At 37.9% G+C, this 23,142-nt stretch overlaps 1 protein-coding gene across 1 annotated transcript in view; it reads left to right on the forward strand.

Moving 5' to 3' along the window:
• Positions 1–23,142, forward strand: part of LOC140237863 (glycine receptor subunit alpha-3-like) — a 77,702-nt gene that overhangs the window by 30,456 nt on the left and 24,104 nt on the right. Inside the window, exon 2 of the mRNA XM_072317794.1 lies at positions 12,936–12,985. Coding sequence (XP_072173895.1) covers positions 12,936–12,985 — 50 coding nt within the window. The remainder of the gene's footprint in view (positions 1–12,935; positions 12,986–23,142) is intronic.

Here is a 23,142-nt window from a genome sequence, read left to right on the forward strand (position 1 = left end):
ATCACTATCACACACATAAAATGCAGACACCATTACCCGTCTCTCTCCCCCTTTTTTTTCTCCCTCTCTCTTCCCTTTCTCTCTTCTTTCTCCTCGCCATCACTATACTGTGTGTAGGCTTCACAACGTGCACCTCTCTCTCCTTACCGATGGCTCCTTGTATTATTTTGTTCCATGATACAGGCCACCGGGACACAAAATCTTTCAGAAATGTCTCATGTTAGAGTCCATCAATGTTATTTCCATATGAGTTTTGTTGATAATTTCCAAATTGCAAAAAAAACAATTGTGAAAGTTCTGTTCTTTTTCCTATTTCACTTTAACTCATATTATATTGTCGTGGTCAAGGGAAGTACACACTACGTTTTCAGTCTAATGGTTTAGGGTTCGAATCCTGTTATGACAATTTCGTCCCTGAGCGATTCTGCTGTTTCCCACTGCCCACTATATAAAATTAAAATGTGTAATATACCCAACCGAAAGGCATTTTGTACTTTGCTCGTATTTAGCGTGCGTGCATCAGAGGTATTAACGTATCGTTCCACTGCCTATAAATAGTGTCGTAGGAAATGCTGTGAAACAAAAGCTTAATATTCATAATACTATACAATTATATGATATAGAATGTTATCATTAGTATTCTTACAGCATAAAATATGACACTAGCAGAATTTTCACCGAGTGTTCAAACCGGGCTGTCGTCTTGAAGGCGCCATTTCAGATGATTAGTATGCTGACATTCAGCATTCCTATAACTCTTAAGTTAGCCGTCTGAATCTCCCATGGTTTCCCACTGCTCTATTGCTCTCCTATCAATACTTTAATCAGAAACAAAAAAGTTCTCACTATGTTAACTCTTCTCGTTAGCGGTTGACTGAAATCCCGGTGAGTCGAATAATGAAGCATTTTGATTCCGAAATATCCTGAATGTTCGCTGCTTCAGTGACCGTTCTACTCAGCCGGAAACGGATCTCACCTCTAGGGGATGATGAATGTTCCGGAAGAAAATATCGATTAGACCAAAAAGTGTGACTGATTTTTGTTCAGTGATCTGTTGAGAGACCTATCGTCCTTGCTGTACATCATAGTGTCCAGAGGTCTGGTTAAAGAGCTTGGCTCATGAAAATGTCTCCAGGGTAAGGTGTTAAAGGCATAATTAACCATTTGCAGATGAAACAAAAACGCTAGGATTAGTGCTTTAGAATAGTTCTAAAATGTGAGTAAGGGATGGGAAGAACAACTGCAAAAAAATAAATCCGTGTAATCAATGTTATAAGTATTGTTAAATACACAGAATTTATGAACAATAGCTATAATAAAAATTTTTCCATGCTATTCGTCTACAGTTATGGTTTATTGAGAAAAATACTGATATCTCTTCATATTTTTGGCTCTATTGTGAAGATTGTATATGGTAGGCTGTTTTGTGACACAAAAAGACCTACACATAAGCATCAAATGTGATATCTTGAAAATGTTTTAAATCACTCCTCACAAAGGTATACAAAGGTCCTTGAGCAAAAACAACGACACAGATTTACCACTCAGTGATGTATTAGCAAAAACATCCCTCTGCACTGTTCTATATCTGTGAGAATAAGATCAAGTATCATAAAAAGCATCGAGTTAGAGTCTACATATCTCAAACATTTCAGGACAAGCAATTATTGTTTTTTTTTTACTATATCAGTGAGGAAGTAAAGAGCCTTATATTATTGTAAGACGACTTCCGTGACTCTTTACGACGAGTTGCGATATGGTTACATCTCTAATATTCTTTCATCGTAGCTGTCTATATGCCTATAAAGGTTGGGATGGGTAAGGCTGTTGACAGAGAAAGCCCACAGTGAAAATAACGCCCCATCATGCGAACGTCCTTGGACAAGATGCTTTACCCATAATGTCATTCTTGACCTGGATAAACAAAATGGGTATACCATGCTAGGGTGATAGCTTTTTGGCCAGACCTCCTGTTTTTAAGAACAGCCCTATTTATAAATGAGTGCTTATAAGGCCACTCTACCAAAATATCACCTTATTACTAGCATAATCATCATCGCTCGTATTGTAATTTACGAAAATGGCGGCATATTCTAAAACCAGTAATCCCTCTGTAGCAGTTTTCATTTTACTAGAGTGAGTGTATAGGGTTTAGGATGTAGATGGATATTTTTCGCTTGTACACCTCAATTTATTTTACCAAAGAATACCGCGTCGAATGTATTGAGCCATGTTACAAACTCATTGGACTGTATATACCATGATAAACGCAAGTTATCTTTTAGTAAGGAACATGACGTCTCTAACAAGCTGTCATTTGCTTATGCGAAAACAAGCTTAAGTATGAAAATGTGCAAGTTTCTAGGTAAAAAAATTCTAATTATCCACTTATTATTTTGTGGACAACCCGAGGTTCCTGTTTAATGTTCCAGTTGTTGTTGCTTTTTTCTATATCATGACCTGGCGACAAAGTTGTGTTACAGAAACGACAGTATAAGGAGACAAGCTTTTGTTTTTACCCCATTCTTCATTATTGTTCGTCTTTTTTTGTGTTTCTGTTTGTATTATCGTAAGTTGCAAAATAATCTGCAAATATGTATTTTATCTCTGGTGGAGAACAGCGTCCTACAACTTGAATAATACTAATCTCAATGCAATGATGATTGATGTTCCTTTGTTTACTCGACAAAAACAAACAAAAGATAGGGTCCTTCGATTCAGTATGAAAGTCAAAGCCATAAAAGTATATAGCGAACGTGATACGGACGCTGATAAAACAAATGCGGGCTTATCAGGAAAACAGTGATTAGCCGTTTGATCAACGTTTGCAATGCTCGATAAACAAGTTTGATTATGTCTCGCTGATTGGAGAGATATTCCTCGTATTCCTTCCCTTCCTTGAAGGCACTTTGTCGAGTCTGATTAGCAGAGCGAGATATACTCTGTGGCGCAAACATCAGTCTTCGTCAGTTTATGCACGTCGCGTATCATGCCATGGTGACAGGGGCGCCGCGACGAAGCCGATAGAGACATGCAGGCAGAATTACTTACTGTGTAGGTCACTGATAATTGATGCCCTGCTTATCTTGTACATCTGCAGGGGGCCCTTGATTGTTGTGGTCTTATGTAACAATATGTCCACAGTTCATGGAATGTGTTCTGCGTGTAAAGTGTCGATTCGGAGAGACATTTCTATCAGCTCGTCAGAGATCATAACTCATATGGGATTGATAGGCTATACATTTATGAATTTAAGATCGTGCAGCGCAGACTTGCTGTTGGTTTCTAATAAATCTAATCTACAGATTTCGCACGCAAAGAACAGAAGAGCGTCCTTCATACTCGTGGGTATAACCCAATAATGTTTACCCCTCCCCCCCCCCGCCAAAAAAAAAAAAAAATATATATATAATTATGTACATAATTATTATATCATATGGAAAATAGATAGATAGATAGATAGATAGATAGATAGATAGATAGATATTTAGATAATAGCAATAGTATGATGCAATCAGGGTGTTCAACGAGTCCGGCTAAAACAAAACAAAACAAAAAAAAAACAAACAAACAAACTCGACGCTGAGCCTCCGTAAACAGATAGTCACGTACTTGTCAATCGGATTACAGTCAATTTTGAGCAATTTACGATCCGGAAATATAGATATACATACTGACATAACTTGTGAGTGTGTAGACCATCTCCCCCCCCCCCCCCCCCCCCCACAAACACGTATCTGGGCTGCACTTACAGTAACGCTCGCACAAACAGACAAATGCACGCTTACTTATACTTAAATGTTACCCCGTGCTTTGTCCAAAATTCTTCTGAATTCACACACTATTCACCGCAGTGACAAACACGGACAAGAAGACACACACACACACACACACACACACACCATACACGCATATGATATCACAATCCTGCACCTGTCTAAAAGCTGAATAGCTCATATTCATCTAAATTGATTAATTAACATCGTTTGACATATTCTTACGGGGAGCTGCAGAAATATCAATGAAGGTCACCGCCTAATACTATAGTCACTGATGATACCTGAACATTAATTTCATCACATTTTGTCAAGGTTCCTTTATTGACTCTCTATCACAGAGAAAACAGAAAAGGCGATTTTCTATCAAACAATAAAATGCTGTCTCTGAAGAGGAACCGCCATGATGATAAAAAGAATAGACTAGACTCGTTAAGCCAAGAGCATTCTCATCAATCGAAATGAGTTCTGGCGATTCTGCATCTTATCTTTCTCCTCACTTCAGACGAAAACGATCTTAGTTTTGACGGTAGTTGATTAAATTTGTTGACGCATGCCTGACTTCCACCCATCGATATTCTTCGAAGCTGACCGCAGAATGTTCTTATTTAATCAAGAGCCATCATAATCCACCCAAAATCGCATGAAACCACGCCATGTTCCAAAAGAAAAATCCTTCAAATCATAAAAGCTCACCATTACTCGAAAACCCTAGAGATGTCAGTAACGATAAAAACAGACCAAAGGAATATAATATCTAATGTCCTTACGTTATAGGCTTAGGTATCAATAAAGATTTATGGCGAATTTGATGATGATATGAAAGAAGAAACTTAATGCATTGATGTTTGGGTCCGTTATGACATGTTTATCGATGTTCTTGCCTGCGTCGTAAAATATTCTTTAGTGTCTCATTGCTCTCGAGGTATATAGATGGGATTATGAAACGCTGTTTTCTCGCTGCAGCCCAGTGTATGGTGTTGTTATAGCTCGTATACGTGACAGTTACCAGAGTCCAGAGATTGCTTATTGTGATCTGCAATCTGTGTGCTTTGTGCTTTGCATGTGTGTGTGTGTGTGTGTGTGTGTGTTTGAATGTGTGAGTTTGAGCGTGTGTGTAATAATAGGTTTGATTACTGTATTTGGCATCATTTGAATGGAATTCAATAAGTATTATAGAAAGAACATAGAACAAAAGACGTGTTTGGTCTTTGTCTGTGTGTATCGTGTATTTTGCGTAGTGGCGTATAGTGGCGTAGGGATACTGTATAGTCATCTGCATGAGATGTTGAAGTACAATAATTGTATAGGACCGTGTTTAACACCAGTTTGAATTACTGATTTTGGTATCATTTGAAAGAAGTAAAAAAAAAATTGTTAGAAAACATTTTGTGTGTGTGTGTGTGCGCGTGTGTGTGTAAGTGGGTGTTTATATCTTCTTAATTACGTAAGAGGTAAAAACTATAAGAACACCGCAGTCATCTATGTTAGATGTTGAAGTATAGGTGCATGCTAATGTTAGTTCAATACTACAGTATGTATTTAAAGACATTTAGCTCCCTTGATGTATAACATACTTGAACATTATTAATTGCGTCATTGGATCTCCCTCTATCAATTCCAGCCAATGATATATATATATTTTTTTTAAGACAATGAATAAAGAATATGAAACATAATCTAATTCCCATGCTATCCCGTATCCTTTTGGAATTACAGGTTCTTGCAAAAAAGGGTAGTCACCGGTATTTTCATCTGCCATTGCAATCACCCAAAGAATGACTTAACTTCATGAAAATGCGTGATGATAAAAGATGTCGCGTGGGTGGCTTAACAAGGCAATTAACGAAAAGCCGAAAAAGTTATACGTCCTCGTCTTTTTCGACACCACCAGCATCATCGATTTCGTCAGCTGTAGTGACATTATCAACATCATCCCCATCATCACTGCAACTATCAAAGGTTGCAAACATTATTAACAGTATCGCGGTCATCGTCACCATTAATTCCATGGATAATCAAACCTCCGTCATCTATCCTCACATGCATCACCACTGAAATGTATTATCGTTGTAATCATCAGTAAGGCTGCCATCTTCATCGACGTTAACTATTATGTATCAATTAAGCTTTCAGTTGCCATAATGTTAGCATTTCACTAATTGTCATCATCATTTCTAGACCGGCACTATCATCACCATTTGAAGGCTTCTGTATTTCCGCACCTTAAGAAAAAAAAAAAACAAGATCATGGATGTAAAGTACTGATAGTTTACTTAACGCAGAGCGCTGAAACTTGCATTTCTTCCTCTCTCAGATCCTACTATAGGAGTGTGCTATTAACCTAATTATTTATCGATGTAGGTTTATAGTTTGCTCTGGCTGATAATATCTTTTTATGGGCTGTGTCTCTTTCAACGCTGTGCCGGCATACTGATTAGTTATTGAGTTCTTAGCAACTATTCATGTTCTCTTATTACGTTTAATTCCCCCCCCCCCTCCCCATTAAAGGACATTTTTCCTCTTAATGAAAGAGGCGGTCTTTACCCATATTAGACCCCACTTCGTTCATGTCGTTCGCCTCTGTTATTCAAACTTACAACGCATACATTGTATGCTGAGTGCTTGTTAATATTGTCTTGAGTGTCTGGTCTTGAGTGTCTGACTGATGAATAAATAAACGTCATGAACAGACCTAATTGCTCCATCCTTTTTAGCAAATTTCAAATTGAGGGGATCTGACAAATCTAGGAAAACACGGCTATTGACTAACAGGTAACATTATTTTCCAAAATTCAATTTGTAAGAGCAACTAGCATCATCGCCAAAGCGTCAAAACTAAAAAACAGTACGATTAGCTTAAAGGGAAGCTCAAAACGATTTTTCAGAATTTCACATCATGTAGTGTATACATAAATCGATAGTGCCATGTACAGATTTGTGACAATTATTTTAGTCCTTGAGCAGAAAATCAACAGTCTGAAAAACCCAAAACAAATTACTCTGAACAAGGATGATAGCAAAGGGAACTAACATAATTATTTCAGAAATACAGAAATGTAACTCCACTTCAATACCTCTTGCTTATCAACTTCACCTGTGTAGAATTCATACATGCTTTCTTCTTTTGTTCTGCTTCCTTGAGCCCCCAATAATGCATGCCTATGGTGAGGCTACCATTTCAGCAATCATCCTGGTTCATTGAGATTTGCTGTAGATTTTGAAAAAAAAAAAATATATTCCTTATCCGAATTACTATAAATTCCGAAACTCTGTACCCAGTATAACCAATTTATATTGTTATTCATGTGTAAAAGTCTGAAAATCATCCGGTGATTTCCTTTAATAAAATCATAGCGAACAATATCCCTTTGGTAAAGCGGTGTTCGCGTATTATGCATTCTAAATCGAAGCACTCAAAACTTCACCTGCAAATAATTTGTATACAAGGAAATCACAGCGTAATGAATAAGAATAACGTCATGGTATATGCTGCTTCGAAAAACTACCGGTAAATAAGCAACAGAAACGAAACAAACTCTTTTTTTTCCAAACATGTGAAAAACACTTATCACAAATTTATTACGAAAACAGAATAAGATCATTTCTCGAAAAAGGAAAAAAAATAGCCTTGTTATGGAGAATCAGAAAAATAAAGAGTCGATACACACATACCGATACACTTGGCCACAGATTTGATTTGATATTTTGATTTGATTTATTAGTTTCTGTATCATCATTGTACATGCGCATTCATGTACAAACATTAATATAAGTTGTTCACAGAATATTTTTTTCTTCATTGCTTTTGCACAATGTACAGCAAAACATACAACAAACATACAACAATGAATAATGCAGTGAGGCTACAGCATAAGCGTGGCTTGATTTGCGCGCAGCCCCCGTACATAAGACACATCGTAAGAAGAAAAGGAGGGAGGGATGACTTGCATAGAGATAGGATAGATGAAAGGAGAAAGGGAAAGGAGAGGTCTGTCTGCTTTCACTAAAGGTTTATACAAAGTAAGATCACCTGTATCACTGATTAGCAAAGCATGACAAAATATTTTCTCACCCAGGTACAGGTGAACAATTAATACAGGTCATGGTCGGTACATGATTACGTAATAAATTTAATGCGTTGATATTTCTGCGAAAGAATTTCGTGTATAATACATTAACAATGACAATGGAATAACTGATATCCAGAAAGCAACATTGTTTTTACAGCTTTCCTAAAAGAGTACAGGGACTTTAAACTTCGAATTTCAGAAGGAAGAGAATTCCAAACATCGGGTCCGGTGTGTCTGACAGATTTCAGAGCCATCACTGTTTTGGGATTATATAAATGAAATTTATTAGATTTATCAGATCTGGGCAATATTGGTCTTCGGAAAATTTTCATTTGATAGATTCACAATTAATTCACTTGGTGCCTAAACAAGTAAATGGTGAACTATCTAAAACAATCATTTTAGTTGCAGAGTTTTGATTGCAAACTTTTTCATCAGCTATCAAAATAATTATGATGGAGTTGTTCATTTAGATTATACAGAAAGCAATGTGCCAGATTTGAAATAGCAACATGCAATTTATTAATGATTAAGCCATACAAGGGGTATTTGCAACTAGATAACTCACGCATTTTAAAGTGCTTCGAATAATGCAACTCCTTAAAGGATGTAATGTCCCAAACTTGAGAAACTTCTGCACCATTTTAGCTTGAGTATCTTTATTCAACCACCATGAAACTTCACGAGGGACGTGAGGAACTGATTTCTTTCAGCATGTGTATGATGCTCTAAAATGGTCGAAAGAATACAGCACAGTTTTATGAGATATCCTTTGATATTGATGGGGATAACTACAGATGATGAATTCGATTCCCACCGTTCCTAGCGGGTCACTTTCTTGCGCATATTAATCTTATCACTCATTCTGCTCCACGCACCAACCCTTGAGAGCCGGGGACTTAACACTCCTAAGAGGCCAGCTGGGATTTTCCCCCGGGGATGGGGCGGGGAGACGAGGGGAGTGTGACATCCCATTACATTTTCTTGGACATCAATCGGGCAAAATCCAATTGCATTTGGTCATTACGACTTGCGGCTTTTATTTCAGTCGCCAGAGAAGTGGAACGCTTGTATCCGTCGGGCTCCTTCTTTGAAAGTTAATTACCTCGCAGATTGTCTGCGTCTGGTATTAGCTGATTAGCACACATCAAAATAATGCATCATTCAAGCATATCAAACTGACCGGAACTTTAATATGAAATTGATTTAAGATATTTTCCATGGATGCTAATGTCGCATTTCCTGCTTTGACCAGTATAAAGTTTGCATCAATATTTGCTTTTTATTTGTTGGTTTGTTTGTTTTTCTTTTGAGGAGATCGGGGAGGGGGGAGAAAAAAAAATTTCTTGCCAGCACTGGCTAGCAAAGACACAAAGGACTTCGAACACTTATTTTGATTAAATTGTCTTAAAGGAAAGAGACAAGAGCCATTTTCATCCCAACGAGCTCGGGTTTAATCTTATATCTGCATTTTCCTGAACCTAAGATTAAATTTCTCTTTAGAATAGCAAAGTCAAACGTTCAAACGAAATTTTCTTAATCCAAATGCCATATATTATATATATATATATATATATATATATTGTATGTGTGTGTTTGACTGTGTATGAATGCATAAACGCACAAGATTCTGATTTGAATTTCAACAAAATATCTCCAGAAGACCCCTTATGTTCTTAGATAATAACAGGCAAACAAAAAAATTTATCTTTAAAGCATTTTTTTTCCATGTTGCTCACGTTTAAGAAACACACAGGGGTGTTTTGTTTGTTTGTTATCTGGGGAAATGAAGGAAAATCGATTAAGATATAGAATGGCAGCCTGTATAATGATACATGATACACTAAGAGGCTTTTGGCATATAAGTCAACTGGCACGCAATCTCCTTTGAACAACAAAGAAAACAGGATCGTTAAAGGGGCGCATTAGCGAGGACGCAAATTTGATAAGTTAATGACGAGTTAAAACGACTCATTCTTCACCTTCTTGTGGGTCATCGCTACTGTAAAGAGCGAGAGAGAGAGAGATGGAGAGAAAGAGAAAGAAAGAGTATAATCATCCTCTTAAACTCAAATACGCTTTTATAAAGCATGGATTTCTCCTTTATATCATAATACCATAATTGATAGAGCGAGGCTGCATAATTGAATAATTCAGCAGAGAGAGAGAGAGAGAGAGGGGAGGGATAAAAGAAGTGGAGCACGGGGTGAAAATAGATTTCTGCGTCATCCTAAATGATGATAATAAACGTGGCAATTCGCGGAAGATGCCTAGAAACTGAAATGGAGCCGGGTTTAAAGAGAGGCAGTGGAAAAGTACGATCCTGATAAGAGTTAGCATAGAGACGCTTGACGAAAAAGCCACTCTAAAATGTCATCCACGTGCAGATAACGTTGATATACTTCTGAGCAGGTCTCGAGCGTAGATACTGGAAGCGCTGGAATAAGAAATTTTCCATCGACAAGGATGAGATGTCCTTGATACTTGCCCTTTTTTTCTTATCCCCCCCCCCCCTCTCTCTCTCTCTGTAAAATTGTATACGCAAAATGAAATCAAGCAATCATATCATCAATACCATCATCATCATCAAAAAAACAACAATGGGCCGTATATAGGCAGCAGCATCATTATCATAACTTCCTTCACTTTGATTTGATAATTTTTCGCTTTTTTTTCTTCGTAACATGCGCATCGGCGTCCACTTAGTACATTAAATCCTACACATTCTGAAGCCAGGATCTATAGTGGCAAGTGAATACTACAGCATGACAGTGTGGCTCACACATGCCTGCAGACGCACTTAACTGTGTGCCGTCTGCTCACATCCATTAAACAGCCAAGACGTTGTGTAACGTCATCCCATATTTTGACGGCAGTATTTCCAGTATATGGCGCACCGAAATGGGCAAAACAAGGGCCAATAGACACAGATACGGGGAATGGTTTGGGCTAGGGGGAAAAAAATACATTCTGGCTTTAGAAAATATGAAAATGGCAATACATATGAAATCTGAAAATGCAATGTTCAGGAAATTCCAGAAAATCGTACTACCCTTTTGACCCACAGTGCCTCTATGATGAAGTAACGAACACTTTCTGCGGCCCCAGCAAAATAAGCAATGATGTGAAAAAAACACGACAGTCACTGTAATGTAGGGAAAAAAAGCAACTGAACAAATGCTAGTAATATGCAAAGGGAACAGCATTTCATGATGATATATTACACTTAGATGGTCACGTGTACATATTAGGCATTTTTGTCCTGTATTGACACTGATTGATATGTAATCAATATTCTTATAAATGATCATTTACTGCTCTGGATGGAATAAAAACCGCCAATAATCTTGAAAAAGAAAAGGAGATCTCGTCGAAAAACGACAGGTTCCCCCAACGTTAGCTAGTGGGCTATTTTCTTAGAGGCTCAGAAGTAATATGTGATAATGTAATATGAAACTGGTGCGAAAATGTGTGAAGTCTTGATTATCAATTTCGTTCGTGTAATGTCTATGTTCTTTTCGAAATATGAAATAAAAATTGAATTGAATTGAATTGAATTGAATTGAATTGAATTGAATTGAATTGAATTGAATTGAATTGATTTGAATTGAATTGAATTGGACTGAACTGAAATGAATTGAATTTCCATCCATCACATCAAATAAGAGAAACATCTTGTTGAAGCGTCATAAAGATAATTAATGAAATCGCATAACACAATACCAGGCAAGTGCATTTCTTTAAACTGAAATATTGTTTGAAATTATGATGTGTTAACTAAACCAGAACTTTCCTTTCCTATCTTTTCTAATCAGTGAAGGAGAGAAGAGTAGGTTGTCTGGTACTATAAGATGGCCTTCACAGGAGTAAAGGCTTCTTGATAGTGTAGTCACATTCTACCAATAGTGTTAGATAGGGTGTCATCATTGCACTCTTTTGTGTTGGTTGACAATGAGATTAATGAATTCTGTCACTAAGCACCTCTTCTATAAGGAGTCTTTCTAACTCTCAATACTTATTTCTTTTTGTATTATCAGGGCCCTTTATTTGCTTATATCTAACTTTTTTTTTTTAGGGGGGGGCTGTTTTTTCAGTACTTTCGGAGGTGAGAAAACCTTCAGCCAACTCTATCAATGTCTATAGTCTTGTGTAATTATCTCGTGTCGTAAATTGCTGATTACCCCACAGTCTGCCCTTTTGTCGTGTTTCACTCTGTGACAGAGATCTTGTGCTGCTATATGGCCAAGACTTGTTTGAATTTATTCAATATTGACAGCTTCGAGGTGTCGGTTAATTTCAGCGTATACAGCCAACATGAACGTTGATGTCAACTGCCTTGTGCACTTTACCTCCCTCTTCCCCTTCTTTATCTCCTATCTTGTCAACCGTGTACATAAAACTTAGTTGTTACTCGTAGAATTCGCGAAAGATTAAAGAATTGAGGGAAGCGAACATAATAATCATGAACTATGTATTATGAAAAGAAGAGCTACGCACAAGCTTATATTAACACCATTTACCGAGTCTTACATGTCCGGCCCACACACGCACATACAATCACAAAAACACACATACAGGGACCTACATAATCATGCACACTATACAATATAACAAATTATGAATATTTATTTCTGTGTAAATGTACACGCATATGGATGTAAATTGTCATAATCATAATGAAAGTACAACAGTTCTTTTTACTTAACACACAAAAATATAAACATTAAAGAGTTTTTTCCCCTGTGTTTTCTGGCCCTTTACTTTTTATGCACTGCATTGTTTCAAAATGAATAGATATTATGATCAACGCAGCAGGACAGCATACTTTTTTTTCACTAAGGATTTGATTTGAATACTTACAAATGGTGATATAATTATAATATTGTAATGATAACCGACAAGCAGGTCAGGACACTTCTTTTGCACGCCTTGATCAATATTCAACAAGTCTATCACTATGTTGAGAAGCGGTATGAATCGCAAACCGTGTATACAGTGATGTAGAATGGCTAGCAGTTTCTCTGAATTTAAATGAAGTGCACGATTGAATGAAATATTCTCTGTATCTTCTTTTCCTTTTTTTAAGGTGCGAATACGATGACTCGTACAACAAGAAAATTCGGCCGTTTGACGAGGGTAAGTTTACCTTTCATGTTGGTTTCATGTTAAAAGGGCAAACGTACTTAAATTCGTCTGTATTCCTTTTTACACTTCAAACACGATATTTCACAGCAAGCATGAGGATACAGGGTAGTATATTATGAAAATCGAAACGAAATTCTTTTTTTTAACGAGCAAAACAAATTGAAGTTTTCAAAGAGGATGGTATAGCTCCCAATGTTGGTATTAATTTCTCTGTTCTATCTATATCTTTTGTGGTTTTATATCGTATATTGTTTTGAATAGTGCAGAAGGAAGCCACAGATTAGTCCATGTGAAACGAATATTGATGATCGCCTGCACAAAGCCTATTGAAGGACCCCTCTCACATTGATCACTCCGACGTCTCCTATCCGGCCTTCTTTTATCCGGATCTCTCTATCATCACGATTATCCGGATGCGATCTCGGCATGATTTTTTTTTTAAATCTAATGATTTCGGGGAAAGGAGGATTTCAAACTAAAACAAAATTCCTACACAAACACACAATAATCAGACAATTTCGTGCACATTTTATTCTTAACATAATTAATATATATTCACATTTAATTTTCATCTAAATGACATGTATTCAGACATTCACCACCCCCAAATCACTGCAAGCATGGACAGCTGTCAGGGCACGGTATACAGGCGATCGTTCTTCGGCACCTGCGTGTATTAAACATTGAGTCTCTCATATCCGGATTAGGGCTGGTCTCGACATGTAGGTCGAACTGTACATCGAAAAAAAAAAAAACAGCAAAAGACGAAATATCGATCCAAATGAGAAAAGTTCACCCGAGGTACAGTTTTGTGAGTCCTAAGTCAAGATGACAACGACAATTCGAAGTTTGCATGGGAGATAGGGAGTATTTCTAGATGCATGAACTGACATACGTCACGGACGTTAATGGAAGACATTTTATAGGGAAGGACTGACTGGCATTCTTATTGATTATGAAAAGTGCAGCATGTCCTCTACTATCTCCATATTGCTTCAACTAAAACGCAGCTTTGCACGAAATGCTCACCCATCCGGTTCTTTGAGTCGCCCGTGTGTGTAATTGCATTACGGCTTTATGCACGCAATGCGTTACAAGCGTGTAGATGGCTGGGACGCAATGCGTACAGACGTCTCCAACCCGTGCGTTTAATTGCCGTGAAAAATCTGATCTGTGCTTGTATGAAAATATCAAAAAAAAAAGTTGCCAGTTGGGCGCCACGCTTGCGTCGATTTGTTTGTTGTTGTTGTTTTTTGTGTGTGTTTTAATTCTTATATACATGCACTATTATTGCTTGATGAAGTTAAGACAAGCCTGTCACTCCAGAAGGCGAGATAAGAGTGAAATATTGAAGGTCTCATTTTGATTTGCCTGTTCATCATTACCATCATAACTGGCAAATAATGCTGCAACGATACAATGGCCATGGGGATGAAATGCAATAGCCAGAAAGCACAGTCAATGTTTCTGTATGACAGTTGTAATTCATTGATGAATAAAAGGTTTTTTTTTTTTTTTTTTTTTTTGCTTTCATTAGATCACCTCTTTTTTGCTAAAAGAGAATTCACTTCTTTCAAATGTCAAATGCTTCAAAAGCAACAGGCATTTTCATTTTTTATTATTTTTTTAAATATCTTTCGAATTACCCGAATGACTGTATGTCTCAATACCACACAACTATCAAGCGACGATTTGATCTCATTCAATTAATAATGTAGACAATCGTTTATGGTCGATAGCATGAAGCGTTCAAGGCAAAGTGATCATCATAAACTGACGTCTAACATAATCACAGACCCAATGGGCAGGGAGACGTGTGTAAACGTGTCTCTCTGGCTAAAAGGTAATCTGAGAAATATGAAGGGCGAGTTGGTAGTAAGGATAAAATAGAACATTTTTTTTTTCAATCATGGTATTATTCATTTATTCTCTTCTCATTGAGTGTGTGTGCACGCACGCTTGTCCAGGTGCACTTGCGTGCGTGCAGTGTGTGCATGTGTGTGAGTGTACTTGCCTGTGTTTGACTTCTTTTTTTTTTTTCTGGAGACCTACTCTCACAAGCATCCGCTTCTATGTATGTTCCCACCGCACACAATTTTATTCATCCATCATGAATGTAATGTACTTGAGATTGATTTCAATTGATTTTGTGCCATGTAGATGTTGTTATAGTCTTTCATACTGAACTTATAATGTATGTGTTACTTTGCATTGTCATGGGTGGATGTTGCAAATACAACACTGTATGATTTGTGTTGAAACTTAAGGGGGTATCTCACCGGGCTTGAAACTAGTTCGCGACTCCAAATTTTGCTAGTTGCAGAGACGTCTCCGCGACGTCTCCGAGACGTCTCCTGAAAAGTACAGTCTCCGAGGAGTCGCAAGAAATTTAAACATGTTCGATTTTTCGCGAAGTCTCCGCGACGTCTCCGAGACGTCTCCATCAGTTGCGGAGACGTCGCGGAGACTAATAATATCCGCGACTGCTGAGACGTCTCCGAGATGTCTCCGCGATGTCTCATACGTCTCAGAGACGTCGCCGAGACCTGCTGGAGACCAGAAAAACTGGTGAGAGGTCGCGGAGACGTCTCCGCCACTCTATTTGACGCTGTTTGACCTATACTTTAGAAACCACGTGACCCATCTGCGTGCTGACATCCTGCCTAATTAGTCAGGTGATCCTGCAACGGCTCCATCATATTTGAAATTTTTGACACCTGCCATAACTCGTCTCAGAGACGTCTCCTTGGTGAGACCGCAAGCCATTTTTATGTTGGAGATGTCTCCGTGACTGCTGCTACTGATAAGTTGGAGACGTCGCGGAGACGTCTCCGTTGGTGAGATACGGCCCTAAGCGCACAGGTCTGCCGTTTGAAAGAGGAGGAAAATACATGTTAAGTCGCCCTTTATTTCCACAATGAAATTTACCAAACTATCCGCGAATAGAAGAGGGTTTTTTTTTTTCTTCGTCCACCTGAAACCTGTCAAACAGTCAAAGTAAAATCCTGGACACAATAACTAATAATCACAGTTCAAAGTAAGAACTCAGTTTAATGATATGATTATACCCTTACATCTCGCATTTCTGTGGCAAACAGAACGAATTGCTGATCTTTGTATTGTGCAAATGCCACGCGATATCTGATGCGGTTTCAATATCATCATTACTGAAGAGAAACACCGAGGACAAAGACCGTGCGTGCTTGTTCTAGACCCAACACCACGTTAAGTATCTGCAGTTAATATTTCAAAAGAACACTGTAAAATGATTACGCCACATGTGCATATAGAAAGAGGTTTGCTATCCAATTCACCAAAACGAAACGAAGCAATGAACCCGGGCAATGAGTTGAACTTCCTTTCAGAAACAGCGAGGAACGTATAAAGCGGAGGAAAGAAACAAACCTTCGGAGGCGCAAAACAATGCAAGCCCTTAGACGGCACCTGTGTATTTACAATGTGTGCTACCCCTTTCTTGCTTGCACGAAATCAAACACCTGTCTGAGAAATTGGGAGAAAATCGATCGGTTTTTCGTCAAAGATCGCAAAGTCACATCTTAGTCATCCTCCTTTGAGTCAGGGTTCTAAAATAGGTCTCAATTTATCGAGACAAAACTCTCGTTTCACATTTTATTTGACCAATATCATGCACAACCGGGCGAACGTTAGTGATCCTGCGCAAACGTCATGGGACTTGATACGTCCATTAAGTCATTGTTGAAGAAAAACAAGACGGGCTCACAATTTGGCTATTGGCTTTGCAGTAACAAATCCTGGGGAAACAAAAATAAAAGTCTTTTTGCATAGTGAAGCAGCCATTAACCAATGAATATATAAAAACTGGGCTACTCGGGAACCAATCAAATCAAATCAAAATCAAATAAGATATATATTATGACTCCTTATTTCAAGCACTATCCAGTGCCCTTCAAACCCAACATTTCAGCAAGTACGCAGAAACACACAAACACACGATCACACGCCCACACACTCACACACACACATACACACATCTTGAGAAGTATAGGGACACATACCTTTACAAGTATATACACTCTACTCCTTCGTATGAAAATTATACAAGCAATTACTTTATCATTTTGCTCGAGAAACAGCCAGTAAAGTTTGTGTATAGGACGATCAATACAGGAAGAGGAAAATGCAGTATTGTACATCTTTTTCCCCCATAGCATCCGCTTGTCTGTATATTATGATGCGCACAATCCTTTATTTTCGAAACTAAAACACATGTCTGAGAAAGGACTTTTTTCATCATTCGTCCTTTTCAAGCTCATTCTATACCATAGGTCAGGGCTCCACACGAGGACTTGGCATGAATGGACAGAACATTGTTTAATAATGTGGCAAGTACCCCGACTAACCGTCCTTGGTTGGCATCGAGCCAGCGTCTTACCAACATCTGATGTGTCCATGAAGTCATTATAGGGAATAATATAGGGCCTCAGAACAGTGTCCTGCAGGTGTTACGTTTAAGTGATAATTTACCACGATGCAATGTAACAAGCAGAACTTTCAAAGGAAAAAAAAAACAACAAAACAAGAGATGCCTATCATGCGCCCCCCAGCGATAATCTACCCCTGATGTTAACGTATTGAACGTGCAAAAATGTCACATCGTGAAGGTAGCCGAATGTGTTGGCATGCACTTTCCTGTTCTATTTCGCTGCTGTAAGATCTTTCAGACGCGCACTCACAAGCTGTCATACAGCCGGATATTGTTTTAATTACCAGTAGACATTGCAAGTTATCTCCCCTTCCCCTTCCCCCACCCCGCATTCAACTTTACTTATGCCTTGTGTGAGATTTTATCTCATGCGCCGAAAACAGTAGCATCAATTATTAAGCAAGAAGCATATAGGTAACGATGAAAAGACAAGGAAAACAGCACCTGGGGAAGGCGACACGTATCTCGCCATTTCCTTCCTGTCCCTCCTCCGACACAAACGCACACACACACACACACACACATACACACATACACACACACACACACACACACACACAAACATACATACATACTTACATACACTGACAACTCTACGTCAATACAACAGAACAACATACAGAAAATTAGATCCTCGTGTCCATATTATAGGAACCATAATGACTTATTTCGACCAAATTTATATTTAAAGAAGCATCGCCCTTCCTTCTTCCTCCTAAACTTTCCCCTCCCAAGATGTATACTGTCCGTTGCGGCCTTACTAACATTGTTGGGGGTCGATGTACACGTGTATAAAATGTAGGTCATTCTTACTTTACCGGGTAAACATCGAGTGGTCTCGCACTTCCCCAATACTGGTAATACAATTGTGACCCTCGCGCACGGGAGGGCATTTAGCAGTGTTTGTTAAAGCAGCACAACACGGGAAGAGAGAGTACCTTGATCAAAACAACACGACACGTTAGCACACGACCAAATCTACCTGGTGTAAGTTGTGTCCATTAGATGTAACTGGTCTGGTATACGGGACTGGGAACGATAGTTCAGGTACAATTACGATGTGATCGTGACAATGAATTGTGTCATTAACTCTTTTTCTTGTAGTCACTTTATGTGATGTAATTGCGAAAACGTCCCACGCGACAGTCTACGAAGTCACCGTGTGTCTCAGGTCTTCAAATTATCCCGACATTGGAATCTGTCAGCATGTCGGTGTCTTTCTCCCGAGATCCCTTTCAACGTTTTCTCAAACATGATACTTTTTACCTCTCACCACGACACCTATTAGGCTCCACTCTTTGACTCCTGCTCTCATTCGTGTAAGCTTAGATGAAAACCATGTGGTTGTTGAGAGCAGAGGAGACCCGAGAGAGGTCGGAGAACTTGCCGAAGTTGACATTTCCCGCGCCGGCCGAGCGCGGGTCTTCCTGGAGCAAACATCAGCATGGGGCGAGGACGGGGGCTTTGTAGTCACGCGATCTAATCGTTCATTATATTTAAGGAACGAAGATATCTGCTGGCATCCAATTACTGAGTCCTCCTCCTTCGACACCCAGAGCAATCGCATTAAGATATAAGACTATACAAGAGAAATAATGTTTGCCTCTGATGTGTCGGTATTCAGCCACTCTAAAACAAACAGACTACATGGTCTTTATTTGGGCGCTAGGTCGTGTAGAAAGTCCAAGTGAACGGATATTAATTTGACTAAAGAGGGCGATGTTTCTTGGTACCCTACCTCAAGCCCACGCCATCCCTCCCCGGCCGGCCCCCGCCCCCTGTATACTCCATCAGCAAAGGGATACTATCTGATGTCGCTATGAATATAATAAAGGGCAGAGTCTTGATAATAATAGTAGTTACACGTGGTCATGCCGTCTTGCCTTGCTTTGCTTTGCTCTATTTCATTTTGCGCAGGCGTATTACCCACAAAATATCGGGCAATGTGTTAAAAACATAACATGCCCCTCTTCATCCTACTCTGGGAGGGGAGGGGGTGGAAGTGCTTACATGCTTACATTATGGCACGCTTTCTGAGTTAAAATCAAACCAAAGAACTATTACACATTGTGTTTGGTTTAACCAATGAATGCATCCATCCCTGTGATAGGGATAATTTAATGTGTGGTGATTTATTCTGCATGGGTTGGAAAGTTGTTGGGAGGAGGAGGGGGGGGGGGTATCGTAAAACAGTAAAACTGTTCTGAAGATGCCATGTTTTTATTATCATTATTATCATCACTTTCAACACTTTCTTCTTTTCTTTTTCTTTTTTTTTTTTGGTCATTTACATCGACTGGTCATTATCATCATCACCTCATCTTGGGATGTTACAGTTTTTGGATCTATTGATGCCATAGCTAATGATGTTTGATATATGTTATTTATGAATTGTTATATACGTTTCTTTCTTATTATTTTTGTTTCTTTCTTTTCTCTTCCGCTAATCCTCCCTTTATATTTATTTTTTCTTTCCCTGGCAAGTTGACGTACAACTACAATTATTAGTTATCATTATTATATCTCAGAATTTGTGAAGTGACTATGTGCAATATTGGTGGATTTAGCAAGACATTTATATGATATGATGATATAATCACTGATATTGTTTTTGTATGTATTAATCTGTTTGTTGTGTTGTATTTTAGAGCGAGTTGGTTTGGGTTTCAGTTTATCGCGGGCTGACATGGGGGGGGGGGGCTGAGATTGGGCTTGTAGCAACAGGGAAGTTTTCGGAGTTTTTAACATCATGCCAATGGAGTCAGTTTTTATGCCACGTTTTTATACAATTGTTCTTTTCAGTTTAACTTTGCATACATGTTCGGTTATTTATCTATCTATCAAGTACTATTCCGTGTTGTTCTCTCTCTATGTATATATTGTATTTGTTATGCTTTGTCATTTATATGTGAAAATCCCGCAATGAATTTCCGGTAATGTTTTTTTACTGGACGAATAAAAATGAATTGAATTGAATCACATTACTATAGTCCTTGATCAAGAAGGACAAGTGGGCAATTTACGTAAAATATCGTTTTTTACATTAACTTTCCTGGGTGTCATATAATTTTATTTGTTTGTCGATACTGTACCAGGTTAAAATTATTATAATTAAGATTATTGATTATTTATCCAACAGAAAGCAATATGTACTATTTAAGTCATCTAAATCTCCGAATTCTAATATTGTATGTGGTGTTCCCCAGGGATCAATTCTTGGCCCCCTACTGTTCCTTGTATATATTAATGATATAATAAATACATCAAAAACTCTTAAATTTATACTTTTTGCGGATGATACTTATATTTTTTACTCCCATGAGAATCTCGAAACACTGTTTAATACTCTGAACAGGGAAATAGACAAAGTCTCCCGATGGTTTATATGTAATAAATTATCCCTTAATGTCTCTAAAACAAATTTTATACGTTTCAAACCTACTGCTTCACAGAACATTAACAGCAGTTATAATATTAATATTGATGGATTATCTTTAACTGAAGTAAGATCTACTAAATTTTAGGAATCACAATTGACTCGAGTTTAACTTGGAACGATCACATTCATAATATCCACACGTCTGTCTCAAGAACTGTAGGAATTTTATATCGACTGAAAAACTTCATTTCTCAAAATTCCCTGACTATTCTATACAATGCATTGATCTTACCACATATCACATACTGCAATATCGTTTGGGGAAACTGTGGCTCAACTAAAATTAATCCAATTCTTACTCTCCAAAAACGTGCTGTACGTTTGATTACCAATTCCCGTTACTTATCCCCATCCAATCCCCTATTTCATCAACTAAAGACATTGAAAATTGAGGATCTTCACACCTTTCAAACTGCTGTTTTTATGTATAAATATACATTTAATTGTCTTCCAAAAATTTTTGATGGCTTCTTCACCCCAAATTTCACCGTTCATTCATATCCAACACGTCAGTCGTCCGATTACCATCTCGAAAACCCCAGAATCATTTTAGCTCAAAAATCTTTAAAGCACAATGGACCAGATATTTGGAATTCTTTACCCCCTAATTTAAAACAACGTACGTCGTTGAACATTTTTAAACGAGAACTAAAAAACACCCTCATAATCCAGTATACTTCTGACACATAAAAATATTCATACCACCTGGTCAACACCCTAAACAATGAGTTCACGGCCATAACTGAAGTAATATTCACCTCATCACACTGATACACAAAATAACACTCAACGTACAAACCAAGATTCATCCCAACACAATGCACACCGCACTGCACCGCACGCCCTTCGCACAATTTACTTCCCACTCAGTGAGTGGCAAGATTTTCTTTATGTATCTCTTCGTTGTGCCCTTTGCACAATTACCCCCCACTCAGTGAGTGGCAAGATTTTCTTTATGTATCTCTTTACCTGGGGCCATCTTCCTCGTCAAGCTTAGCTTATGATGATGGTCCCCTGCATTTCATTTTTATCATTTCCTATTGCTTCCTTTCATATATGATATTCGTTCTTGAAAAAAAAAATGTATGTAAGATCCAAACGTTACGAATATTAGCTGTGTAAATGACTATGTAAGTATTTTGTTGATTTGTGGATTTGTATTGATTTTGAAATGCAGAAATAAAAACTGAACTGAACTGAACTGAAAAAATAACCTCTGAACTGATCAACGTTTTGTATTGTAGATCGTATATTCCATCAGACATGGACCGTAACACTATTTTGACCAAAAAAAAGGTATAATTTCATAGTTAATCTGGGACCCCCTGCATTTCACATTCCGAAATTAATGTAGATTTTAGGGTAGAAGGTTTTCTTAAGTTGTCAGGTTCTGAAAAGTTCAGCTTTCTTTATCTCTGCTGTCAACTCTGTATGCATGCACTTTATAAATTTATTCATCTAGAATCATTCCCTAAAAATTACTTAAATTTTTTTTTTCAATTCAAAATTTATTTCATCTTTCTATTAAATACAATATACATTTCAACAGATAATAAGGTACAGTAAATAAAACATTGTTTAATGAAAACACTATACAATAATTGAGGATTGTAATGAAAACTGAAGTGGTGGAAATAAAGTATAACAATACGCAAAGTGCGAAAGGTGGATGGGCCCACTATAAAGGCTGAGCTTGTAGAATGTGGGCCCTCTCGTAAAGAACATCAATGGAAAGATGAATTGAAGCACCGTAAAAAAAAAAAAAAAAAAATCTGGAAGCCCACTGAAAATAGAGTAACAGATAGATACACTTACACAGACGCGAATAAACATGTAACTTTTAATAGCTAAGCGTCAGAAGCAAATTTCTAATGAAAATCAAGCGCATGTGAAGTCATCACTTTTCTTCCCTCTACATCATGGCCGAGTTTATATTTTCAATGCTGACTTTTCTTTTCAGTGTAAAGAAGAAGAAAACACGTGAGATTCTTGTTAACAAAATAAGATAAACATAAGTAGCATGAATATAAAATGTAGGCAACCCGAAGAGACAGCTACGAAAACCAACTGAATGAATTACAGTTGGGCTACAATTACTCCATGAAAGCTGTAATGAAATGATTACCAACATCGTTTGATTCCCCACTACAAGGCTTTGAATGTGGCGTCGCCCACTGCTATAAAGTTGCCTCGCTCATGTGGAAGTGCTGCGCGTGTATGTTTACGTTTCCCACCAGCAGTGAC

This window comes from Diadema setosum, chromosome 14 (genome assembly GCF_964275005.1).
Source record: "Diadema setosum chromosome 14, eeDiaSeto1, whole genome shotgun sequence".
Lineage (NCBI taxonomy): Eukaryota > Metazoa > Echinodermata > Echinoidea > Diadematoida > Diadematidae > Diadema > Diadema setosum.